General features: G+C 44.4%; 1 protein-coding gene across 1 annotated transcript; it reads right to left on the reverse strand.

The window, feature by feature from the left end:
* Positions 1-418: 418 nt before the first annotated feature.
* On the reverse strand, positions 419-16,857 carry LOC111527227 (neuroblastoma breakpoint family member 4). Its single transcript, XM_023193430.1, is given in 16 exon segments — positions 419-624; positions 2,593-2,845; positions 6,982-7,022; positions 7,025-7,146; positions 7,907-7,955; positions 8,999-9,171; positions 10,619-10,682; positions 10,863-10,905; positions 10,907-11,078; positions 11,549-11,618; positions 12,678-12,715; positions 12,717-12,875; positions 13,622-13,706; positions 13,709-13,750; positions 16,621-16,740; positions 16,743-16,857. Coding segments are annotated over 16 exon segments (1,752 nt in total).
* Positions 16,858-21,293: the final 4,436 nt, after the last annotated feature.

Raw genomic sequence — 21,293 nt, forward strand, 5'->3', positions numbered from 1 at the left:
AAACATATCCAAGAAACTTAGGATTAATAAACACAAGTAGCTTCCAGGTAGACAAGGCAATAAGTAACCATGGCCCAACTTATTTTCTCTAATTCCCTGAAGTTGATTCCACACCTGGTTACACCTTAAGGCATTTTAGCAATATTCTCAGTATCTAGACCAACAAAACTCTGCAGCGAGAGGGACTCCCAAGACAGTAGCAGTGAGAACAGAGCAGAGTTCAGAGAGCAAAGAGCAGATGGGAATGGAAGGTCTTGGCAGGGTGGCAGCCCATGAGACACAGAGGTAAGACCAGACAGATGTGACAGCAGCTGCTGGAGAGAGCAAATAGGGAAGAGAAAAGCAATGGGAGAATTAGCTGTCATCATAGAAATAAGTGAGTGCAGCTAAGAGCCATAGATGTGATTACCTTTGTACCCTAAGCTTGCAGGCCAGGGAATCTCCATGCCAGTCTCCACTTGCTGAACGGCAGTTTTCTTTTGATCATCTTTGGTTTTAGGACACTTGAGGCATGAATGTGGCCAATGACTTGATACCCATGTGTGTTGTCAGCTGAGCCTTCAAGAGCCTCACCTTCCAGCTGGGGAGGGTTCTTCATTCCAAGGGAAGGCTCTAAACCCAACTCTGAAAATGAAACCACACCTAACAGTGTTCACTGTTATCCATGATCTTACTGTGACTTTCTCTTCCACCCAAGAGGATCATCAGAGAAGGAAAGTGGCCTTGAACAAGAAAGTCCAAGGGATAAAGGGAAGTCAAGGAAGACATTTTGGTATTTTCTGTATTGTTGATTTTTCATGCATCACCCAGTAATGACAAGATTGCCGGGAGGAAAAGGTGATCCCAATTGACAAACATATCCAAGAAACTTAGGATTAATAAACACAAGTAGCTTCCAGGTAGACAAGGCAAAGGCAAGGAAGTCACACTGGATACAGGCTATGTTTTGGGAGGGAGGAGATTCTAAAAATCAAGCAAAATCAACATTAAATGAACATATGAGAGAAAAGAATTGGAAAGACTAAACATGGGATATTGATGAAACGATCATACAGATATGTATACAGCATATATACACATTTTATTAAAAATACATGCCAAATATGCATAATGTACATGACAAATGACATAAATGCATATATTTATATATAAAAATCTATTGAAAGAAAGTATTACATAGGGATGTGGAAGATGTTGAATTAACATTATAATCACTAACACTATAATCTGGTCCATTGAAATTCGAAAAAAATTCAGCAATATAAGATGAATGAGAGAGAGAAGACATGGTGAGAAACAAATGGCCCTATTAGACAGCAGGGAGAAGTCACCAGGTAAAGGAGAATGAAACAAAAGGCATTCACTCTGTCTTCTTGCCTGGAGCCTGGTTAGTGCTCTGGACTCCTGGGGAAGCCAGCAGGTGAGAGTGTTGGAGCCAGCGGGGTGAGTCCTGACTGGGAATCCATGGAGAAGCAAAAGAGACATCAGTGGAAGAAATCAGTTTAAATACTCAAAGTTATCAGGGCACATGTCAGGGACTACACATCTCCCGACACTCAATGAGCATCTTTCATGTGTCCTCTCCACGGACCCAGATGTTGCTCATTACCTCACGTGACCCTCCCTCCTCCTGAGGACCTGTGTCTCCTTATTCCTCAGCTGAGGGCATCGCCTGACAGATGAGCACCAGGCAGCCCCAGGGGATCCAGGAGAAGATATTGAGTGGGACGGAGAGTAAGGATGAACACGACCCAGGGTTTTAAGGAAATCTGAGCAGAAGTGGATCGCTGGGAGAAGGAAACTGAGGACATGGCCGTGGATGTGAGTGGAGATGACGAACTAAATGGAGTTTCATAAAAGGGACAGATTTGTACACTTTCCATGAGAAGGTTGCCCTTTTATTCTTTTATTTCAAAACAGAGGGGAAAAAAACACAGAGCAAGAAGCTGGGTATGTCAGGAGACTGACTTGTGGGCCCAGGGTTTGCACTTTTACTGAATGTGCCTAATAGGTTGTTACTGAAAGTGCTCAATAGGGGAAAATTGACTTTAAAAGGGATGCTGACGGAGAGGAAGAAAACTAGCAAAAGAGACTCTAAGAAAACACAGGAAGTGGGTCCCTAGAAAGCAGAGATCCTAACAGTTACTCTTTCTCAGTTGAAACAACGAATGTCAAGTCATTTCCTAGGTGCTAACTTACCAGAAAGATAACAGAATTAGATAACATCTATTCATAGATTTATTGAGCAATTTTAACTGAATTAGCCCTTTGGAAATTATCATAATAAATGTTATCAGCAATGATTGAATGTAGATATTATTTTTCAGGTCTTTCGGATGACAGAACTGAGATGTAAAGACCAATACCACAAATGACTTGGCCGAGGTGAATAATGAGTAAGGGTTAAACCCAGGACCTGAGAGCAGATTTGATCCTAAACCCTAGGCTCTTGCTCACCTCACTGGGCTGGAACATTGTGGATTTCTACTTGACTCTGAGGGAGCACGAAGAGACCCCATTGCCTCCTCCCCTCACAGCACCATGATCACCAACACCTGGATTAGAGCTTCCTGGTCCCCTTTCCTTCCCTACCTTGGAAGGGCCATTGCTTCCCAGGATCAGCATTGGCTGTGAAACTGCAGGTGGTGGAGGAAACGCCCCACCTGGCTAAGCCATAACCACAGTCAAACCCTTGATCCAGCTGCAGTCACAGACAATTGGGCACCAGGGTTCTCAGCGCTGGCTGTGCCTGTGAAGCCTGCACTTCTGACAGGTAGTGGCTCAAGTCTCCGCTCCAAGGTCCGTAAGGACAGGCCGCCTGGGTGGGAACTGAAAGAAGAAGGGGCTTCAGTAGGAACGCTCTCAGTTTTCCCTTTGTTAATCATGCCCAGAACACCCATCTCTGGCATTTCCGCCTCTGAGGTGAGCCACCCAGTGGCCCAGGCCACAAAGACAGACATCATGTAAATGGGTGATGTCACTTCCTGTCTGTGCCTGGGGATGCTGAGATGGAAGGTACCCAGGCTGGATGTCACTGAAGTGAAAATCCCCCACTTCAGCCCAGAGGACTTTGGATTGGCTAACAAGGCCATGCCGATTATTCTGTTATTATTAATCTCCATCCTGCAGCCTAGAAAGAATGTTCTAGAGAGCCTTCAGAGCATAGCAAATGCTGTTTTTCTCAACACACAAGAGTATAAGAACAGAGGAGGACTCAGAGCCTCCAGGCTTTGGGAAGGAACCGTAGAAAAGGGTTTTGGGACACTGTAGACCAGCAGTCTCCAAACTTTTTGCCCCAGGGACTGGTTTCATGGAAGACAATTTTTCCTTCTATCAGGGGTAGGGGACGTGAGAAGAGGGAAGGATCATTTCGGAATGAAACTGTTCCACCTCAGATCATCAGGCATTAATTACATTCTCATAAGGAGCGCACAATCTAGATCCCTTTCATGCACAGTTCACAATAGGGTTTGTGCTTCTATGAGAATCTAATGCCACCGCTGATCTGACAGGAGGCGGGGCTCAGGCTGGAATGCTCGATTGCCGGCTGCTCATATCCTGCTGTGCGGCCTGGTGCCTAACAGGCCCAGGACAGGTAGCTGACCACAGCCCTGGGGGCTTGGGGCCCCCTGCAATAGGCCAAATACTTCATGAGTTGAACTTTTTAGGGTTCTGGAACATTTTGAATTTCTGTTGCCTGTAATGGTTTTGCCACCTACCCACACATATACATCTTGTTGCCATATAGTGGGTGTCCGCAGCCATAAGCAATGTTGTAGAGGGACCAGTCCCCTCACGGACACTTAGGGGCCACAGGTATTACTGATCAGCATGTGTGGTTCTGTAGGGAGATAACACGGAGCACAGTCCTCATCTTACCCGCTCCTCCAGTGGGGTCCGAGCAGCACCCCTCATAAAAATTATCGCTATTTCCACAGGAAGAGGAAATCACGCTCTCAGAAAGTGAACTAAGAAAAGACTTCCAGTGGCCTCACGCCAGTCCAGATCTGCCTCAGAAGACGGATGGGGCGTGCAGGGCCTGATCCACGTTCCTGCAGGGCTCCTCTCTCTCCTCCCCTCTGTACATCCTCATTCTCACCAAGATTTCTCTACGTTTTATTAAAAATGCCTTCCATCTATCTGTTGTCTTTCATCTTCCTGAGAGCACAGACTCATCACTGATGCCTGGCTTCATACACACCCCCAACTGCTATCTCTGATTCTGCCATCTCCACACTAGCAATTATCTCTGCAATTTTATTGCCAAGAAATCCTGTTCTTTCCACATTCCTACTCTGCTTCTGAAACCTCTCTCTCCACTGCCCACTGCATGACTCTCCCCACTCACCCTGCCTTTGTGCTCCTTCTAACTTCTGCTCCATGTTCCTATCCAGCATCACCTCCCATCCCTCCCTCATACAGACTCTTCATTGGAGTCAGGCTGGCCCCTCCCTGGCACAGCCCTGCATGGAGTGCTTTCCAGCTTCTGGGTCTTTGTCCCTGAGCCCTTCGCTCCACCTCATGTGGCCTCCTTAGTTGCTCAGGGCACAGTTTACTGATCATTAACCATCACTTATGACATTCAATGCGACTTCATGGTAGTTCATATTGGGCAGATGGGGAAACATCTCAAAAGGACAAATCTGGTTGGGGAAGGCTGGTCAAACCCAGGCTTCCCATTCTTGTCCTCTGCATGTGTGATTTAGAATCAATGTCTAGGAATGTTTTTAATTCTAAACACTTAATTTTGTTAGGTCCTTTTATCTCTCTTTCTCAGAATACTAAGTCTTCTTAAGCTTATACTTTTAATATTCTTTGCATTTTCAGAAGAAAACAAAAAACATCTCAAACTTCTGAAACACTGTACATATTATTAGTTGAGCGGGTGGGGAAAAGTCCTCAATAAGTGATCAAGTTATGATTTAGGTTGTATTCTCGCTGATTCTACTGTGACTTTCCCTGAAGCGAGAGGATGGGTGGAACACATCAATTCTGGCACCACGACTGGGATCACAGCTGTGCACAGTACAGACTCTTCACAGGTTATCATCGGAACCCACACACAATGCCTCCTGGTGTAACTGAGACAGTGCATTCATGCATCTCAGCCTGTCTGCATGGATGAATGTGGCCTCTCCTGGCCTATGTTTCATGATGCCCTGGCAGAGCCAGCCCATATCACAGGCATCTCACTTCTGAGACATGTGTCTGAGCATTTCCCTTCCTCATCCAGGCAGCCTGGTCCTGACTGGGGTGTTCCTGAGACAAAGCCCAGTAACTTTACAAGGGCTCCAACACTGCCATGTTGAGAGCAGAAACCCAAGTGATACAAGGTAGGAACAGATCAGCACCTTTCACCCCCTGAGAAGTTTTCCAGTAAGCACCTTCTAGAGCTATAGGTCCCCCTGGGGGGACTGGAGGAACCACTGGTTCTGCTCACAAAGTGCACCAAGGTGTTTATCACTGGGTTACGTGCGTCAGGGAATATAGGAGTTCTTTGTACCAGACCAGCAAATTTTCTGTTTCAGCTTGAAATCATTTCCAACAAATTTGCTACAAAGGGAAAAATCTTGAGCACCCATCCTAGCCCAGTCTCTGAGAGATCCCACTGCAGAGAAATGACAGCAACCGCACCATGGAGTCAGGCAGACGTGGGGCCCGTGCTCTCACTGTGACTAGTCGGGGCATCCTGGGCAAGCAAAGGGACCTTGCTGAGCCTCAGCATCTTCAGCTCTAACATGGAGATGCCACTGCCCACTTGGGAGTGCCTCTTGAGCCCTGTATGGATTATAGCAAGGACAGAGCTTGCTTGGCCAAGGGCAAGGTGTACAACAGGTGGAAGGGCGATGTGTATTTTACTTCGTTTTATGAATTGCTGTGATCCTACAAAAGCCTTTGCTTCTTTGAAACTGAAGGAGAAATGAAACACGGGAAAGAGGATGGTTCCAGCAGGAAAGGTGCTTACTGACCAAAACAGAATGGAAGACAAAAGTTTCAGTCACTACTCTCATTACAACATATTCAGATGGGGGACATCACACAGTTACTTGCTCGTCCTACAAGAGTTTTGATGGGTAAAACTACTAACAATCCACATGAAATTCCCATAATAATGGTATAAAAGCCAGAATGAGTGAGAAGAAAATTGTTTTATTTTCCTTACACACCCTATGAAACTGCAACCTCAAGGGGCACTTGCTCACAGGAAGGGTTTGCTGGAGATCATGGGGATGAGAACCACTGCGCTTTGCTCATCAGTTAGGCCAGCACCTGATCAGGGACACTAGTTGTTGATGGTTTACATGAGAACATAGCACTGAGACGACACATGATTGAAACCACAAACCCACACATAAAAGAATCCACCGGGGCTCTACAGAGGATGCAAGCCATGGCCATGCACGGAGGAAGGGACGCTAACTGCTTCAGTGGAGGGAAGCCACCTCAGAGCAGGTAGTAGAGAATCTGGCTTGAAACACAGGAATCATGAAACAGCCCTCCAAAATAATGGGGGAAAACTGCCAGCACAGGTGGATGGCCAGAGAAGGGAGAAGGGCGCTGTTCAGGATATGTGATGAGAAGGGTGCTGCTCAACACAATGTCTGAAAAGAAAGATGCCCTATCTTAAGGAATGAAGTCTGTTATACAAAATTCTCTAGGTGAGCTGTTGTGGCCGAGAGTATGCAGTGATCCCTCATCATTCCCCTCTCTGACCTGTTTTGATACCTACAGCCTGCTCTTGTGAGAAGGAGTCGAGTGACAGAGGAATCACCTGGCACAAGAGAAGGGGGTTCTACCCATTGAATGTCTGAGCTTAAAACTGGATCCAAGAATCAGATTCAAAACACTCTGAATTTACAGGGGCTGCCTGCAGAGATGATCCATCTCACCTGCACAAGTTACAGGAAACAGAATACATAGAGGCTGCCTGGGAGAATAGTAGAGCTTTGTGACCTTCGGGCTGGAGTACTCATAGGCTACATCCAGAGCAGAGCAGGCGAGCTGATCCTCCAATGAGCACATGTGCTGCTGTAAGGCTGCTGGCAGTCAGACAGGTCAGGGGGAAGTGAAGGAGTCAAGTAAACTTCATCCAGGGAGTCCTGCGGGGCGCCCTGGTCCTCCACCTCTGGCAGCTCCGGGCTCAGCCTGGTGGATGAAGAACACAGAAGAGAAACACCAGAGGGAACAGAAACCACAGTGCCCAACTGGTTCTACAGAGAGTCTGACAGGAGATGCCAGAGGAAGCAAAAAACAGTCCCCTCGGGCAGAGAATGATCCTTCTCTGTCTCCAGCAGGAGAGAGAGCAGCAGGTGCTCAGTGTCCTGGGTAGACAGTGAGCTGGAAAGGAAGGAGACGGAATGATTCCTGTACCAAAGAGCTATGACATGGCACACGCAACAGGCCCCAGTGTCTTCGTAGACTGACAGTGTTATGGGACCTCAACATCTCTTGTTCTCAAAATTTTGGCATGATATGAATTATTTGTATTCACATTCCTGCTCTCAGATATTTGCAAATATAATGGCAAAGAGGCAGACGTCGGATGAGCATCTCAAGTTCACTTTAAGCCAAAAAGGCAGAAAGGGAAACTGCAGAAAATGTGATCGATCAGTTCAACAAAGTCAACTGAATAAAGATTAGTACAATTTTGAAGGAATTAACAAGAGAAACAAATACAAATACAGGTGTAAAATGAAAAGAGGCAACTTTATTAATATTGTACCAATAATATTAATATTAACTAATAATCCTGTTTAATAATTATTCCACACTGATAACCTTAACATGACTAATATGGCGATTTCATGGTTGGCTGAATGAATGGACAGGTATGTTCCGTTTTCCCTGTATCTGGCATCTCCAGGTATCAACAATAAATTAAATGTCTGCAATTGCTCAAAGTTACCTGGGGCATGGTGGGTCTTGGTCTTCTTCTTCTTGATTTTTTTCAATGTCTGCAACAAAGTGGAGAGGGACAGACACATTAAGTCTATTCCCCTATTCATCCGACAATCCACTGTCAACCCTAAAGCAGGAACATCTGTCTCCTCAGCATGAGAAGAGAACTCTGTGAGAGACGTATTCCAGGAGGCCTGAGGGCCAGACATAATACAGATTCCTTGGTTTTCATCTCTGAACCTAAGGGTGAAATGTCCCCTGTTCTGGTAGATCATTATCCCAGTATCATCTGTCCCGAGTTTGTGCCAACAGTTATGCAATATTTTCCCTGTCAATTCAAAGCAAACACCCAAAATAATTTCCGGAAAAAAAAAAAAAAAACTGCAGTATTCAGCCCTGTCTCATCAAATACCCAGCTTGTTCACGAAGGTGAGGATTTTAGACACTGAAATTACAATGAGGGAGAAAATCAACAAACCCTTGAGTCAAAAATAAGTCTTTGGTTCTATAAAAAAACATTGGTTATTCATAGCATCAAAAAGTGACAAGGCTCAGTCCTGCTTCCAAAACCAAAACAAAAGGTAACAGACACATCAGTTAAAAAAGCAGACATTGAAGATACAAAGAATGGGGTTAGGTTAATTAAAACCAGGGTAACACCTTTCCATGAGCTGTACACAAAGATGACACTGATCTTGAGCAGGTATAGAAGCTCAGAGACTTGCCTACAAAATGAAATCCCTGAGGAACTTTGTAGCTACCCAGAGAGATGTGGTTCAAATTAGAATGTCTGACAGATCACTCCCGGCATGTGCTGCATAGTTATGTGAACGTGTCACACCTAACTTGGGTCCAGTGTCTTCAGACTGAGCACAGGTTGCCACTGCATGGTCTGAGAATAGAAATAGAGCCATGCCCACTGATCCATCCTATGTCTGGGCTTCCAACTGGAACTAGAGTTTCACTCAAACCTACCTGTGCCTATAGGTCCTGCCTGTGGCAACATCTCTCAGCTCAGTAAGGGCTGCTTGGTGCAGGAATATGACCCCTATCCGGAAGACCAGGTGGAGCCTTATCACCTTCATAGTAAGGAACCTACTGTCCACGTAAAGAGCCAAGCCAACATGCTGTTCCTCCAATGAGTAAAAGGCATTTCTGTAGGGCTGGCATGAGTCAGGCAGTTCAAGATAACTGGAAGGAGTCGAATAACATCTATCCAGTGAGTCCCGCAAGACTTCAGGCTCTTCCCCTTCCAGCAGCTCCCTGCTGAGCCTGGAGAAGTAGGAAAAACTAAAGAGTCAGCCAGGGAAAATCAGACACCTCAGAGCTCCAGGTAGATTTCATGGGTAGCATAAGGAAGTAGTTATAAAAAGAAAAGGATAGATCCATTAATGAGGTAACAAATTACTGGCTATATGTTGGGACAGAACAGGGCCAAATGGAAAAGGACGAAAGAGAAAGACAGAGAGAGAGAGAGCTCAGTGAATTGTCCAGGTGACACACTGATGAGGGAGTAACAGGACACTTTGAGTTAGTGCCCTCAGGACACACAGCATACAGTGATCATGAAAAGAATGCGCTCAATACTTTTCCATAAAATGTGCTCAAGTTTCCATGCAGTCACCATGAGAATACAGCTTTTGAAGTATGGTCAACCTATGGTAGGTTAGTAAATGATAAGGGGAGGAGGAAATGGAAACCTAAATATCTACTGCCATGAAAATCAACAGCAATAGTTAGGAATAATTCAGGCTTGGTTGAAAAGATGTAATCCATATTGTCGGCCTGCTCTGTTTTGCCTGAACCAGGAGTCTCCAGGTGTCAACACAGAATTAGCTGTTCACAATTGCTCAAAGTTACCTGGGGCATGGTGGGCCTTAGTCTTCTTCCTCTTCTTGGTCCTTTTTAATTCCTGCAATAAATTCAGACAGGAACAAACAAAATAAGCCAATTCACCTATACCCATAACAGTCCACTGTCTAATCCCCACACAGGGACCTCAGGCTCCTCAGCATGAGAACAGGACAATGTGAGAGACATACTTCAGGAGGCCTGAAAGCCAGTCATGATAGAGGTTCTTTGGTTTGCATTGCTGAACCAAGGGTGAAATGTCCCTATTCTGCTAGATCGTTATCCCAGAATCATTTATCCCAAGTTTGTGGAAATAGTTATGCCTTACTTTTCCCATCAATTCAAAGCAAATGTCCCAGATTAAAAATATAAAAATTAGCCAGGCATGGTGGTGTGCACCTCTGGTCCCAGCTACTCAGGAGGCTGAGGCAAGAAAATCGCTTGAACCCAGGAGGCAGAGGTTGTAGTGAGCCAAGACTGTGCCACTGCACTCCAGTCTGGGTGACAGAGTGAGACTCTGTCTCAAAAAAAAAAAAAAAAAAAAATCTGTGATGCTACAAAGAAACATTGGCCATTGATGGGGTGGAGAACTCAGGGCCCAGCCTATGGAGACATATCAGCAAGGTAAAAAATAAATGTTTCCATCCTGGTTTAAAGGTGACTGTGCAGCTAAGCAAGCTGACTTAAAGGAGATCAAGACTGAAGCTGAGAGCAGTAAAACTAGGGGAACAATATCTCCAAATACAAAGGCAAGGCTGCCAGTTTCCTTAAAAAGGCATAAAAACTCCATGGACTTTGTTCAGGGACAGATGATATAATGACAGATGATGAGAGATATTGGATCCAAGCTAGAAGTCTTGATAGATACCTCCTGTATACCTCCTGGACAAAGGTGACTATGAGTTTATCCCAATTGCCTAGGGTCCATGACACTGGGGACAGGGAGACAGGGCTGAGGAGGAGAGGAAAACTCCCTAAACCACCTGACATCTGTGTTTAGTACCCCATTCTAATTTCTGATTCGAACCAATTTGTTTGTATAGAGCTCTTTTTCAGAGTTGATCTTCCTCAGCCTAGACAGAGGTATGAGGGGCAGAGAATATAGAGTCTACCTGGGAGAATGTGTAGAGCATCCTCCCATTCATCCTCCCATTCATTCACTGTCTACAACCAGTGCAGAGTCGACTTTGTCTTCCTCAAATGTGATTTTGGTGTTCCTGTGTGGCTGGTTGGAGTCAGAAGGGCTATGGCTATTTGAACAAGTGACGGCACATTCCTCCAGTGAGTCCTCAGGGACTTACTTTTCTTCAGCCTTCAGCACCTCCCTGATGAGCCAGCGGGGAGATGACAAAAGATTAAACACAGAGAGATTGGACCCTCAATTGGACCCAGGGAGTCCTAGCCAGTTTTGACAGAGGTATAAGAGAATTGTCCCAAAAAGCAAACAGGTGGCTCCCTGTAAGAGGGAACAGGCACTCCTCCTTTCTCTGCAAGAGATTGTGGATGCCATGGGAGCCAAAGAGGAAGGGAGCAGTTGGTGTTCATTGCACTGGGAAGATAGAAGCTGAGGAGCACGGAGGCTCAGCTATCGCTGTGTGTGCAGGCATGACACACACAGAGATACACACATGGAGAACCATACAGCTGCTATACCGTGTGCCAAAACTGGGTTGCATTTAAATACTGTGACCAAAGGAATACAGGCTCTTGAGCCACTGTAGGCCCTTCTGGGTCTTTTTAAAAAAATAATATTGTGAAATCCACCCACTACCCGCTCCTGATTGTTCAATGTAAGCTGGGGACTGGTGATTCTTGTACTTTATGAATCTCCTCATCTTTATCATTTCCACTATCACCTTCATCATTCTCTGCAAACAAATACAGAAGTTTCCATTTAGATATTCCTCACTTCACACTCTGCAAGCACAGTGAGCCCTATGTGCACAGAGACATGAACATCTATGATGGGTCAGCGTTGGACTGAAAGCTCTCATGTTTTATCTTTAATAAAATGCTCTGCCATGGTTTCCTGATCCATCAGGCAATGCATTTCTGATCTGGAGGGTCACCATCAAGCTGTGGCCAAATATTGAAAAGACGTTTTGCTGCCCATATCACTGGAGGCTTGTCCAGCATCTTTCTGGACTTTGGCAGCTGTCTCCCCCATCCTGCCACAGATCTGATTCCCAGGCACAGGCTTGGTGTCCCGTCACAGCTCTCACATTTAGAATCTATTTCTTTCTCTTAGGGGAGAACAAACAACCTTATCCCACCTTTCTTCATGCATTGGGAGACTTCACAAGCCCTCCAAGTTGGCTTCTGCTGTGTTATTCAGGGACATTCTCTCCATGGGGAGTGCTCCAGTCTGAAGCACCTCCTACCACCAAATGCCCCCACATCAAGTGCCTTCTGCAACACCACACGGTGAGGGGCTTCATCTCATTTTGAAAGGTAATCATAATTGTTCCCATATTTGAATGCTGTATCTACCATTGAAGAGACAATCTGACCCCTTTCCAGGTTTAGACAAAGAAATCCAGAAAGGATAAATCAATCACTCACCCACAGTTACTAAGGACATTGCTGAAGATACAGCCTGGGAACCTTCATTCTTAGTCCTGGACTCTTTTTACTCTAACAACTTGCCTTCTGTCATAGCCTCCTTCCTGTCCTTTAAAACTGAATGGGTATGACCTCTTGCTCCAAAGACATGACTATTAAGGAGGAGGAGACATTTGCAATACTGTGACCTCTAACCCCATGGACTTCTTACCTCTGTTCCTACCCAGGATGTCCTGGTCATGTCATGGCCATATATGTTTAACGGAAAGAAACACCACCGATATAACTGTCATTGTGAAGGTATAGAGGTGTAGAGTCTCTCATAAGCCTGGGCTTTGTGTCATCAGGGCCTGTGGTCACCTTACCTGGGCTGAGCTTGTGGACAAGGTGCTCTGCCAGCCTGATCTCAGAGGTCCTGCCCCTGGGAGTTGTCAGAATCATCAGGAGTGAGAAGGACCTTGAGATGCTGATTCAGCGAGCGGAAGGCATCTCTCCCTTCCTGTAACATGTCCTGTAACTGGGCCAGCTCTCAGGTCTGAGAGTGAACAGAGACTGTATATTGCCTAAGGTGGAATAGTAGAGAAAATTTAACAGTGGAAAGGGATGAGTGATCCATTCTAATATTGCAACAAAGGAGCCCTCCATGCAGAAAGTCAGTACATGTTAACGGAAATGCCTGTGGCAAAGGAAAGGAAAATATATTTTTTTATTTAAAAACAGGTCTTCCCCTCTGCAACAGAGAGAGAGAGAGCTCCAGGAAGATTTTTCAGCATTCCATTCATCTTTTTCTTCTGTAACCAAATGAGTTCCAAAAGGATTTTCCTTCAATTTCTCATTTTGGTTGTGGACATTTTCATGTTAAAATACACACAGTGCAGTATTCAGTGACTGGACACAAAGCTGTGCACAGAAATGTGGCCAGGTACAACTGGAAAGATGAAAAAAGAAAAGAATGACAAGGTCGAGAAGGCAATATTGGTTGAACAAATGAGAAGCCCAAGTCAGTCAGGAGGTCATTCTGACTAAGAGTAAATGCAGTGGTGATCGCACAGCATTTTGAGTATACTAACTGCTGCTGGGTAGTTCACTTTCCTTTGGTTAATTTTGTGTTATGCAAATTTCACCTCAACAATTACTTGTTTGAAAAAGAGAAAACGAGGCAACCCATAACTTACTATTATTGTTCTCTGTTTTATAAATATTTGTGTGACATGTGCCTGCCATGGCAATTCCTGCCCTTCCCCTGGCCCAGCTTAGCTCTTACTTCTCCCCGCTGAGCTGCTGTACCGAGATTCACACACCTGCCCACCTGCCTGCCCCCACGGGGCCCCCTCAGCTGAGCTCCTCCACTTGCCTGAGCTTCTCTGCCAGCTTCTCCTCCTTGAACTTCAGTCATCCCTCAGCATAGATTTTATCAGGTCTTTGTACTCTTCATATTCTAAGACAGACATGCCTGCCTCAGTGGAAGGCTGCACATGCTGCTGTGGTCACTGCCTACGGGGCAGGAGCCAGGTCCATCCCAAGGACAAAACTGTCCCCAGTTCCAGGCTATAGGCAGGGATTTCCACATCTTTGCTCTTCAGCCTCCTGACTTTCTGGCATCTGATACTCCCCACTTACACATAGGAAAAAAGAAGCTCAGGGGCACATGAAGCAACTCGACAAGACGATTCACCTGGCAGGAGGCAGGGTCAGCCTGAGGTCTGACTCTGAATCATGGGACGCTTTCCCAAGCCTTCAGCCTCTCCTGCACTGGGGAATGAAATAGTGATTTTCTATACAGCTAGGAAGGCTTCTAGGACTATGAGACTGCGAAAGGAAAATATCCTGGGCCCCCAAAGTCACTAAGGAAAACTCAAGCTGGGAACTGCTTAGGGCAAACCTGCCTCCCATTCTATTCAGTCACTCCTCTGCTCACTGAGATAGATACATATCTGATTTGCCTCCTTTGGAAAGGCTAATCACATACTCAAAATAATGTAACCATTTGTGTGTCACCTATCTGTGACCTGGAAGCTCCCTTCCCTGGTAGCTTCCTCTCCACTTTGAGTTTTCCTGCCTTTGCTTCAAGTTTTCCTGTCTTTCCAGACAGAACCAATTTACCTCTTACATATATTGATTCATGTCTCACGTCTCCCAATGCCTGAAACTAAGCTATGCCCCGACCACCTTGGGCACATGTCTTCAGGTCTTCCTGAGGCTATGTCCTGGCGCATCCTTAACCTTGGCAAAATAAACCTTCCAAATTCACTGAGACCTGTCTCAGATTTGTTGGGTTCACATTTTGGTAACCACCACTGGGGGATTCTGAGTGGAGATGCCCCTGACCTTTGACAAATGTGTCAGTGCTTGGTACCAGCATGGACTAACTTCATGGCTCAAGCCAATAGGACAATTTGCTGAGGTCTGACAGCACCCCCTCCAGAGAATCCTTAATCTACCCAAATTTGGTTGAGATCTTAAATTTATTTTACTGTACAACTCTTTTTTTTCCTGGAGTTTTGCTTGCTGTCAACAGGAAGGCAAGTTCTCCTGCTTCCATGACAATGGAATGCAGGTAACTCCTTTATGAAGTTCGAGCTCACTTCTTCTAACAGGGAAGATGAGTTGTTTTTCCTGCTTCTAGGATGCTGGAGAGCAGTCTACAGCCTGAGACCAATCACCAGGTAAGAAACTGGTTTGGGATTGTATCTTGCAATTTCCTTTTAAACGACTAAAATAAGCATTTAACCAGCTGGTGTTAATTTCTGCTTACACTTAGAGTGCTCAGAAATCATACAATTTGGGTCTTCCTGCCTTTGCTTCAAGTTGTCCCGCCTTTCCAGACTGAACAAATGTACTTCTTACATACATTAATTGATGTCTCGTGACCACCTTGGGCACCGTCAGGTCTTCCTAAGGTTGTGTCCCGGGTGCATCCTCAACCTTGGCAAAATAAACTTTCTAAATTAACTGAGACCTGTCTCAGATTTTCTGTGTTCACCGGACTGATTTTTTTTTTAACTGGGAATTTTAAGCACCAATATGTTCAAGATTTTAAAAATCATATCTGGATATAATTGCATAAAATATGAGGCATAAGACCATAAGGCCATGAAGGAAGCATGCCCAAATACTAATCAAATTTCTGTTAAGTTAGAAACAGTAGAATGAAGAACTAATAGTGTTTACTCTGTGCCAACAACTGTTCCAGGAGGTTTACAAGCAACAGGTGGTGTAATTCATTGCAGCAATTTACCGAGGTAGGTATTATTATAACACCCATGAACAGATGAGGAAACTGAGGCACAGAGAAGGCGAGCAACTTGGATGGAGCCCAGGAAACTGACCCAAGGTTCCTGCTTCACACACTGCTACCTCCACAAAGTCTTGGGAGCTCTCTTTTTTCCTCTTTAGAAATAAGAGCCTGGGCCAGGTGCCGTGGCTCACGCCTGTAATCCAAGCACTTTGGGAGGCCGAGGCGGGTGGATCACCTGATGTCAGAAGTTCGAGAGCAGCCTGACCAACATGGAGAAACCCCATCTCTACTAAAAATTCAAAAATTAACTGGGTATGATAGCGCATGCCTGTAATCTCAGCTGCTTCGGAGGCTGAGGCAGGAGAATCGCTTGAACCCGAGAGGCGGAGGTTGTGGTGAGTTGAGATTGGGCCATTGCACTCCAATGTGGGCAACAAAAACAAAACTCCATCTCAAAAAAAAAAAAAAAAAGAGAAATAACAGCCTGTGCCGCAGGAAGCAGGATTTTCCTCTCACCAGGGTACTCCTTGCTCTTGATGCTGTCACTTATGGATGCCACAATTTCTATTAGGTGCAGACTGCTCTTTAAGCTACTTGGAGTTGCTACTGTGTGCTATCACCACGTTTCCACCAGGGTTCTCAGCATGGAACTTTGCCTATCAGGCCTCAACAGCCTGAATTGAATGGAAATTCATTAGTCCCAGATACGTAAAGCCACAGATTAGATGCTATTTGTCTGCAAGATCTTATATGGTACAGAGAGAATTCTCGTAAACACAATTTAGCCTCTTGCTGAGAAAAACAGGTGGTTCTGTTCCTATGTCAGACACCAATAACTGGTATTTTAACTCTAGTTCCACCCCACACCAAATTACAAACATGGAAAAGCTGCTGAATACTTTGTGCCTCTGTTTTCCATCTTTAAGAAAATGAGGTTAAAATACCCTCTTCTTTTTTCCTAGAAGCATGGAAAGGATGAAATTAATTTTGATTAAGAGAGCATTTCACCTCTCAGGGAGAAGATGGGTAATCATTCATCATTTTTGATATAGTGAACCTATAGAACTTACTGTACTTCTTCAGCTGGTTGGCCAGGGAGTAGGTAGTAGTTTGAGGTATAGGAAATTTCTCTTTGAGGTCTCAGAACTGCTGTCTGCTCTCTGCCAGCTGTAAGCGCAATTCTTGGTTGATTCTAGGATGTTCATCTCTGCCCTTTCACTCGACAAAAGGCTGGCGGAAACAGTCATGCTGACATTTGTGCCAGAAGAGGTAGAGCCAGGGACTAGGGAGAAGAAACTCAAACACATAATGGGTTGAAAACTGGTGAAATCAAATAGGTTTGATCAGGACTGAGGGGTGACAATAACTGGAATTGTTATCTTACCGCTGAGAAAAACTTTATCACCCCCCACAGCACTTTAGAGTCCTTAACCACAAAAACAGGGTCTGAGATGCCAGACATTTGAGCCAAAGGCACTGCCTGTAGCTCAGACTCCGACAAGAGTGAGGCAGATAGTGCCAGGTAATGGTCTACAGTTGCAATAACAGAATTAGAAGGTGGGAATGTCATGGAATCTTAGGAGCCGTGCATTACAGTTGCCCAGGCTTTGCTGAAACACAAGGCCCCTTGGTCTTACCTGAGGGTCACCATTGAGGGGGACCATTTGTTCAGCAGTCATTCTCAGTATCTGTGTACTTTTGTGACAATGCCACAGACCCATCTCTTTCCCAATACATCTAAGCATATTCCTCATTGTTCATTTCTTGTGTGTACCAGTCAGAAACAGTTTCCCAACGGGTTATATTTTCTTAATGGTAGTCATGAAGTCACCACACCTTCTCTTTCAGTTAAAACAGATCTGAAGGCTTTTCCACAAGTGAAAGATATCAAACTGTTAGACTGCCGTGATATTAAGGACTGCATTTTTTTTCTGTATCTACTGAAATGTGAATGAATAATTCATTTTTAAAAAATGTTTTCTTTCCTGTCTCAGTATTCTTCTTGCTGCATCTCTTTGTTAGGTTGATTTCTATTCTCTTACTGGATCGGAATTTTGGCTTTCCATTGCACTTAAGACAAATTTGACATCATTATCTTCAAAGTTTTTCTTCTATGCATGGGTTGATTTGTTTTCTAATGTCAGTGAACACTACATTATATACTTGTCACTTATCGATGTCATTCTAGTTCCACAAGAGCTCTTTTCAAGGTATCAAGTAATCCAAATTATTTATACATATATCTCCTGAAAACATGTGTGACCATCTATCATGGGAAGTTTTGTAAACCTGATACTATTTTGTTGTTTTCATTCAGTTTTCCCATATAATGAACAGAACAGGGTTGTGAGCAGTTCTTATGGAACATCGTTTGACATATATACTTTTTCTGAGTTTGTCTAACACCATTGAAGTGTGGTTGCATTCCACTAACAGAACATGGCAAGATCAAGGGGGCAAGACATGGTTAGGGTTGGTTGGTGGTCGTCAGTGTTTCTGTGCAGTAGAAGGTGAGTTTGAGGTGAGAAGAACGATTAGGAGAGAGTAATCCCCTGAACCACCTACTCACTTTCTCAACTTTTATCCCCACCTGGGTTTTGTGAGCCTGGGACTGGGGAGATAGTCCCATAGCCCAGGTCTCCTAAGTTTGGCTGCTGGACTTGAATGATTTGAGGGTGCAATGAGCGTGACCCTGGGCTACTCAGCATTCATGTGGAAGTGAAGGACAGAGGACTGGGTCAATCTCATTTGAAAGCATACCTCTCAGCAGTCCCCAACATCCTGCAACTACGCTGTGTAAGGACATTGCTTTGAAATGTATCAATGTAAATAAATTTATTTTCTGGTGTCTATGAGACCTGACTTATATGGCAGGAAAAAAAATTTGTAAAATTTCTTTATTTTAAAAATGGTGAAGGCCGGGAGCGATGGCTTACGCCTGTAATTCCAGCACTTTGGGAGGCCGAGGCAGGTGGATCACCTGAGGTCAGGAGTTCAAGACCAGCCTGGCCAACAAGGAGAAACCCCATATCTACTAAAAAAAAAAAAAAAAAAAAAAAAAAATACAAAATTAGCCAGGCATGGTGGTGCATGCCTGTAATCCCAGCTACTTGGGAGGATGAGGCAGGAGAATTGCTTGAACCCGGGAGGAGGTGGTTGCAGTGAGCTGAGATTGCACCACTGCACTTCAGCCTGGCAACAAGATATGTTCTTACTTCCCTTAAGTTAGCGGTGATGTCTTAGGACAGGAAGAATGCTTTCCATTTTTAGAAGGTCTTTTCTTCGTGTCTCAGTGCCTCTGGACAACTGTCCTGAACATGAAAGAAATTGCTAAATTTCTGATCTCGTGTTAGATAGCTAGAATAGATTTATAAGACTTCCTTACTTTCCCATGTCTGCTGAAGTGTGATTACTTAGCAGTATGATTCCTTTTCTTACAAGCTGAGCAGCTTAGGAAAGATTGGCCATGTTGCTGTGCAAAAAGAGGTAAACTTAATTTCTACTCAAAGCATGCTTGAATTTGAAACTTAGGGCTTCCACTCTTCCAGAGTTGGACTGTCACTGCCTCAGGCATGTGTCCCGAAGAGCTCGTGGCTCTGCTGTACTCAAAATAAAGTTTAAATGGAGCCCAGCAAGCCAGGTCTCCTTTACTTCTAGGTTCCCCCAACAGTTTCTCCTCTGCTTTAGGGACTGCACTGAAAATATTCTTGTTCTGCTGTTGTGTTTTGGCTTTGGAATGATGTGATGCAGCTCAATGGGTCCTACCCCCAAGTTGACCAGAGTAAGAAACACCTGGGAAAGTCAGTGCAAATACAAGTTCATTGTCCTTCTGGCACGAATTTTGGTTCTGTGGGCTCAGGTGGGGCCTGGAATGTGTTTAACATGACTCAGATGTGCAGTCAGTTTGGGGACCCACTGATACCATCGACCTTACAGTTTATGGGATGATTCTTTCTGTTTTGCTGATGAAAAAACCAAGGCACAGAGAGTCTGTAACTTGCCCAAGTTCCCCTTGCTGTAAGCCCTGGAGTCAGATCTCAAGTAGAGCACCCTCTTCCCCATCCCCTTCCCACATTTTCCAATTCAGTTGTGTCAGTTCTTTCCAAGTAGATGTTTCTCTTCCCTATACCTTATTTCTACAAACAACAACAACAACAACACCTTTTTGAATTTAATTTGTTTCATCTGATACATTCCATCACAGCATGCTGTCAGCATCATATTCTGGTCACTTACTATTAATGCAAGATGCTTTTTTTTGAGATAGGCTCTCGTTCTGTCACCCAGACTGGAGTGCAGTGCTGATTACAGCCAACTACAACCTCAAATTCCTAGGATCAAGTGATCATCTTGCCTCAGCTTTCCAAGGAGCTGGAACTGTAGGCACACATCACCATTCCTGGATAATTTTTTAAAAATTTTTTATAGAGATGAAATCTTGCGGCCTGGCGCAGTGGCTCAGACCTGTAATCCCAGCACTTTGGGAGGCCAAGACAGGCAGATCACGTAGTCAGGAGATCGAGACCATCCTGGCTAACACGGTGAAACTCCGTCTCTACTAAAAAATACAAGAAACTAGCCGGGCGACGTGGCGGGCGCCTGTAGTCCCAGCTACTCGGGAGGCTGAGGCAGGAGAATGGTGGGAACCCGGGAAGCGGAGCTTGCAGTGAGCTGAGATCCGGCCACTGCACTCCAGCCTGGGTGACAGAGCGAGACTCCGTTTCAAAAAAAAAAAAGAAATCTTGCTATGTTGGTCAGGGTGGTCTAGAACTCCTGGCCTCAAGCGATCCTCTCACCTAGGCCTCCAAAAGGGCTGGGATTACAAGAGTAAGCCATTGAGCCTGGCCCTGAGATGATTTTCTTTTTTTTCCATGAAAATACAGGGCATGGAGATGTGGAAAGACACCTCACTTTATTATTGTTGTTATTATTATTTCTAAAGTATAATTCATAAATCACAAAATTCACAATTTTTAAGCATACCATTCGGTGTCTTTTACTATATTCCAAAGGTTTTGCAACCATCACCACCATCTAATTTTAGAATATTTTCATAATGCCAAAAGCATGCCTGTACTTCCTGCCAGTCACTCTCAAATTCTCCCCTTTTTGCAGTCCCTGACAACCGCTAATCTACTTTATCTCCCTATGGATATACTTGTTATGGACATTTCCTGTATATGGAATAATACAACGTGGCCTTTTGCATATGCGTCTTTTACTTAGCTCACTATTCTCAAGGTTCGTTCTTGTTACAGCTTACATCGGTACTTCAATCCTTTTTATGGCCAAATCATATTCCATTATATAGTTATACCACATTTTGTTTATCCATCAACTAATGGTCAGTTGGGATGTTTCCACTTTTTAACTATTATGAATAATGCTGCTATAAATGTTTTTGTACATGTTTTTGAGTGAACATCTGTTTGTAATTTTTTTGGTTGTATGAGTGCAATTGCTGCATCGTAAGTCACTTTATGTTTAACTATTTGAGGAACTGACAGACTGTTTTCCAACCTCAGTGGCTATACCATTTTACATTTCCACTAGTAATGTATGAGAATTCCATTTTCTCCATAACTTTTCAAACATATGTTGTCTTTTTTTTTAAAGTCACACTAGTGGGTGTGAAGTGGTATCCCATTTTGGTTTAAATTTATATTTTCCTAATGATGAAAAAATTGAACATATTTGCAGGAGCTTGTTGGCCCTTCATATGTACCCTTTAGAGAAATGTCTA

This window comes from Piliocolobus tephrosceles, chromosome 1 (assembly GCF_002776525.5).
Source record: "Piliocolobus tephrosceles isolate RC106 chromosome 1, ASM277652v3, whole genome shotgun sequence".
Lineage (NCBI taxonomy): Eukaryota > Metazoa > Chordata > Mammalia > Primates > Cercopithecidae > Piliocolobus > Piliocolobus tephrosceles.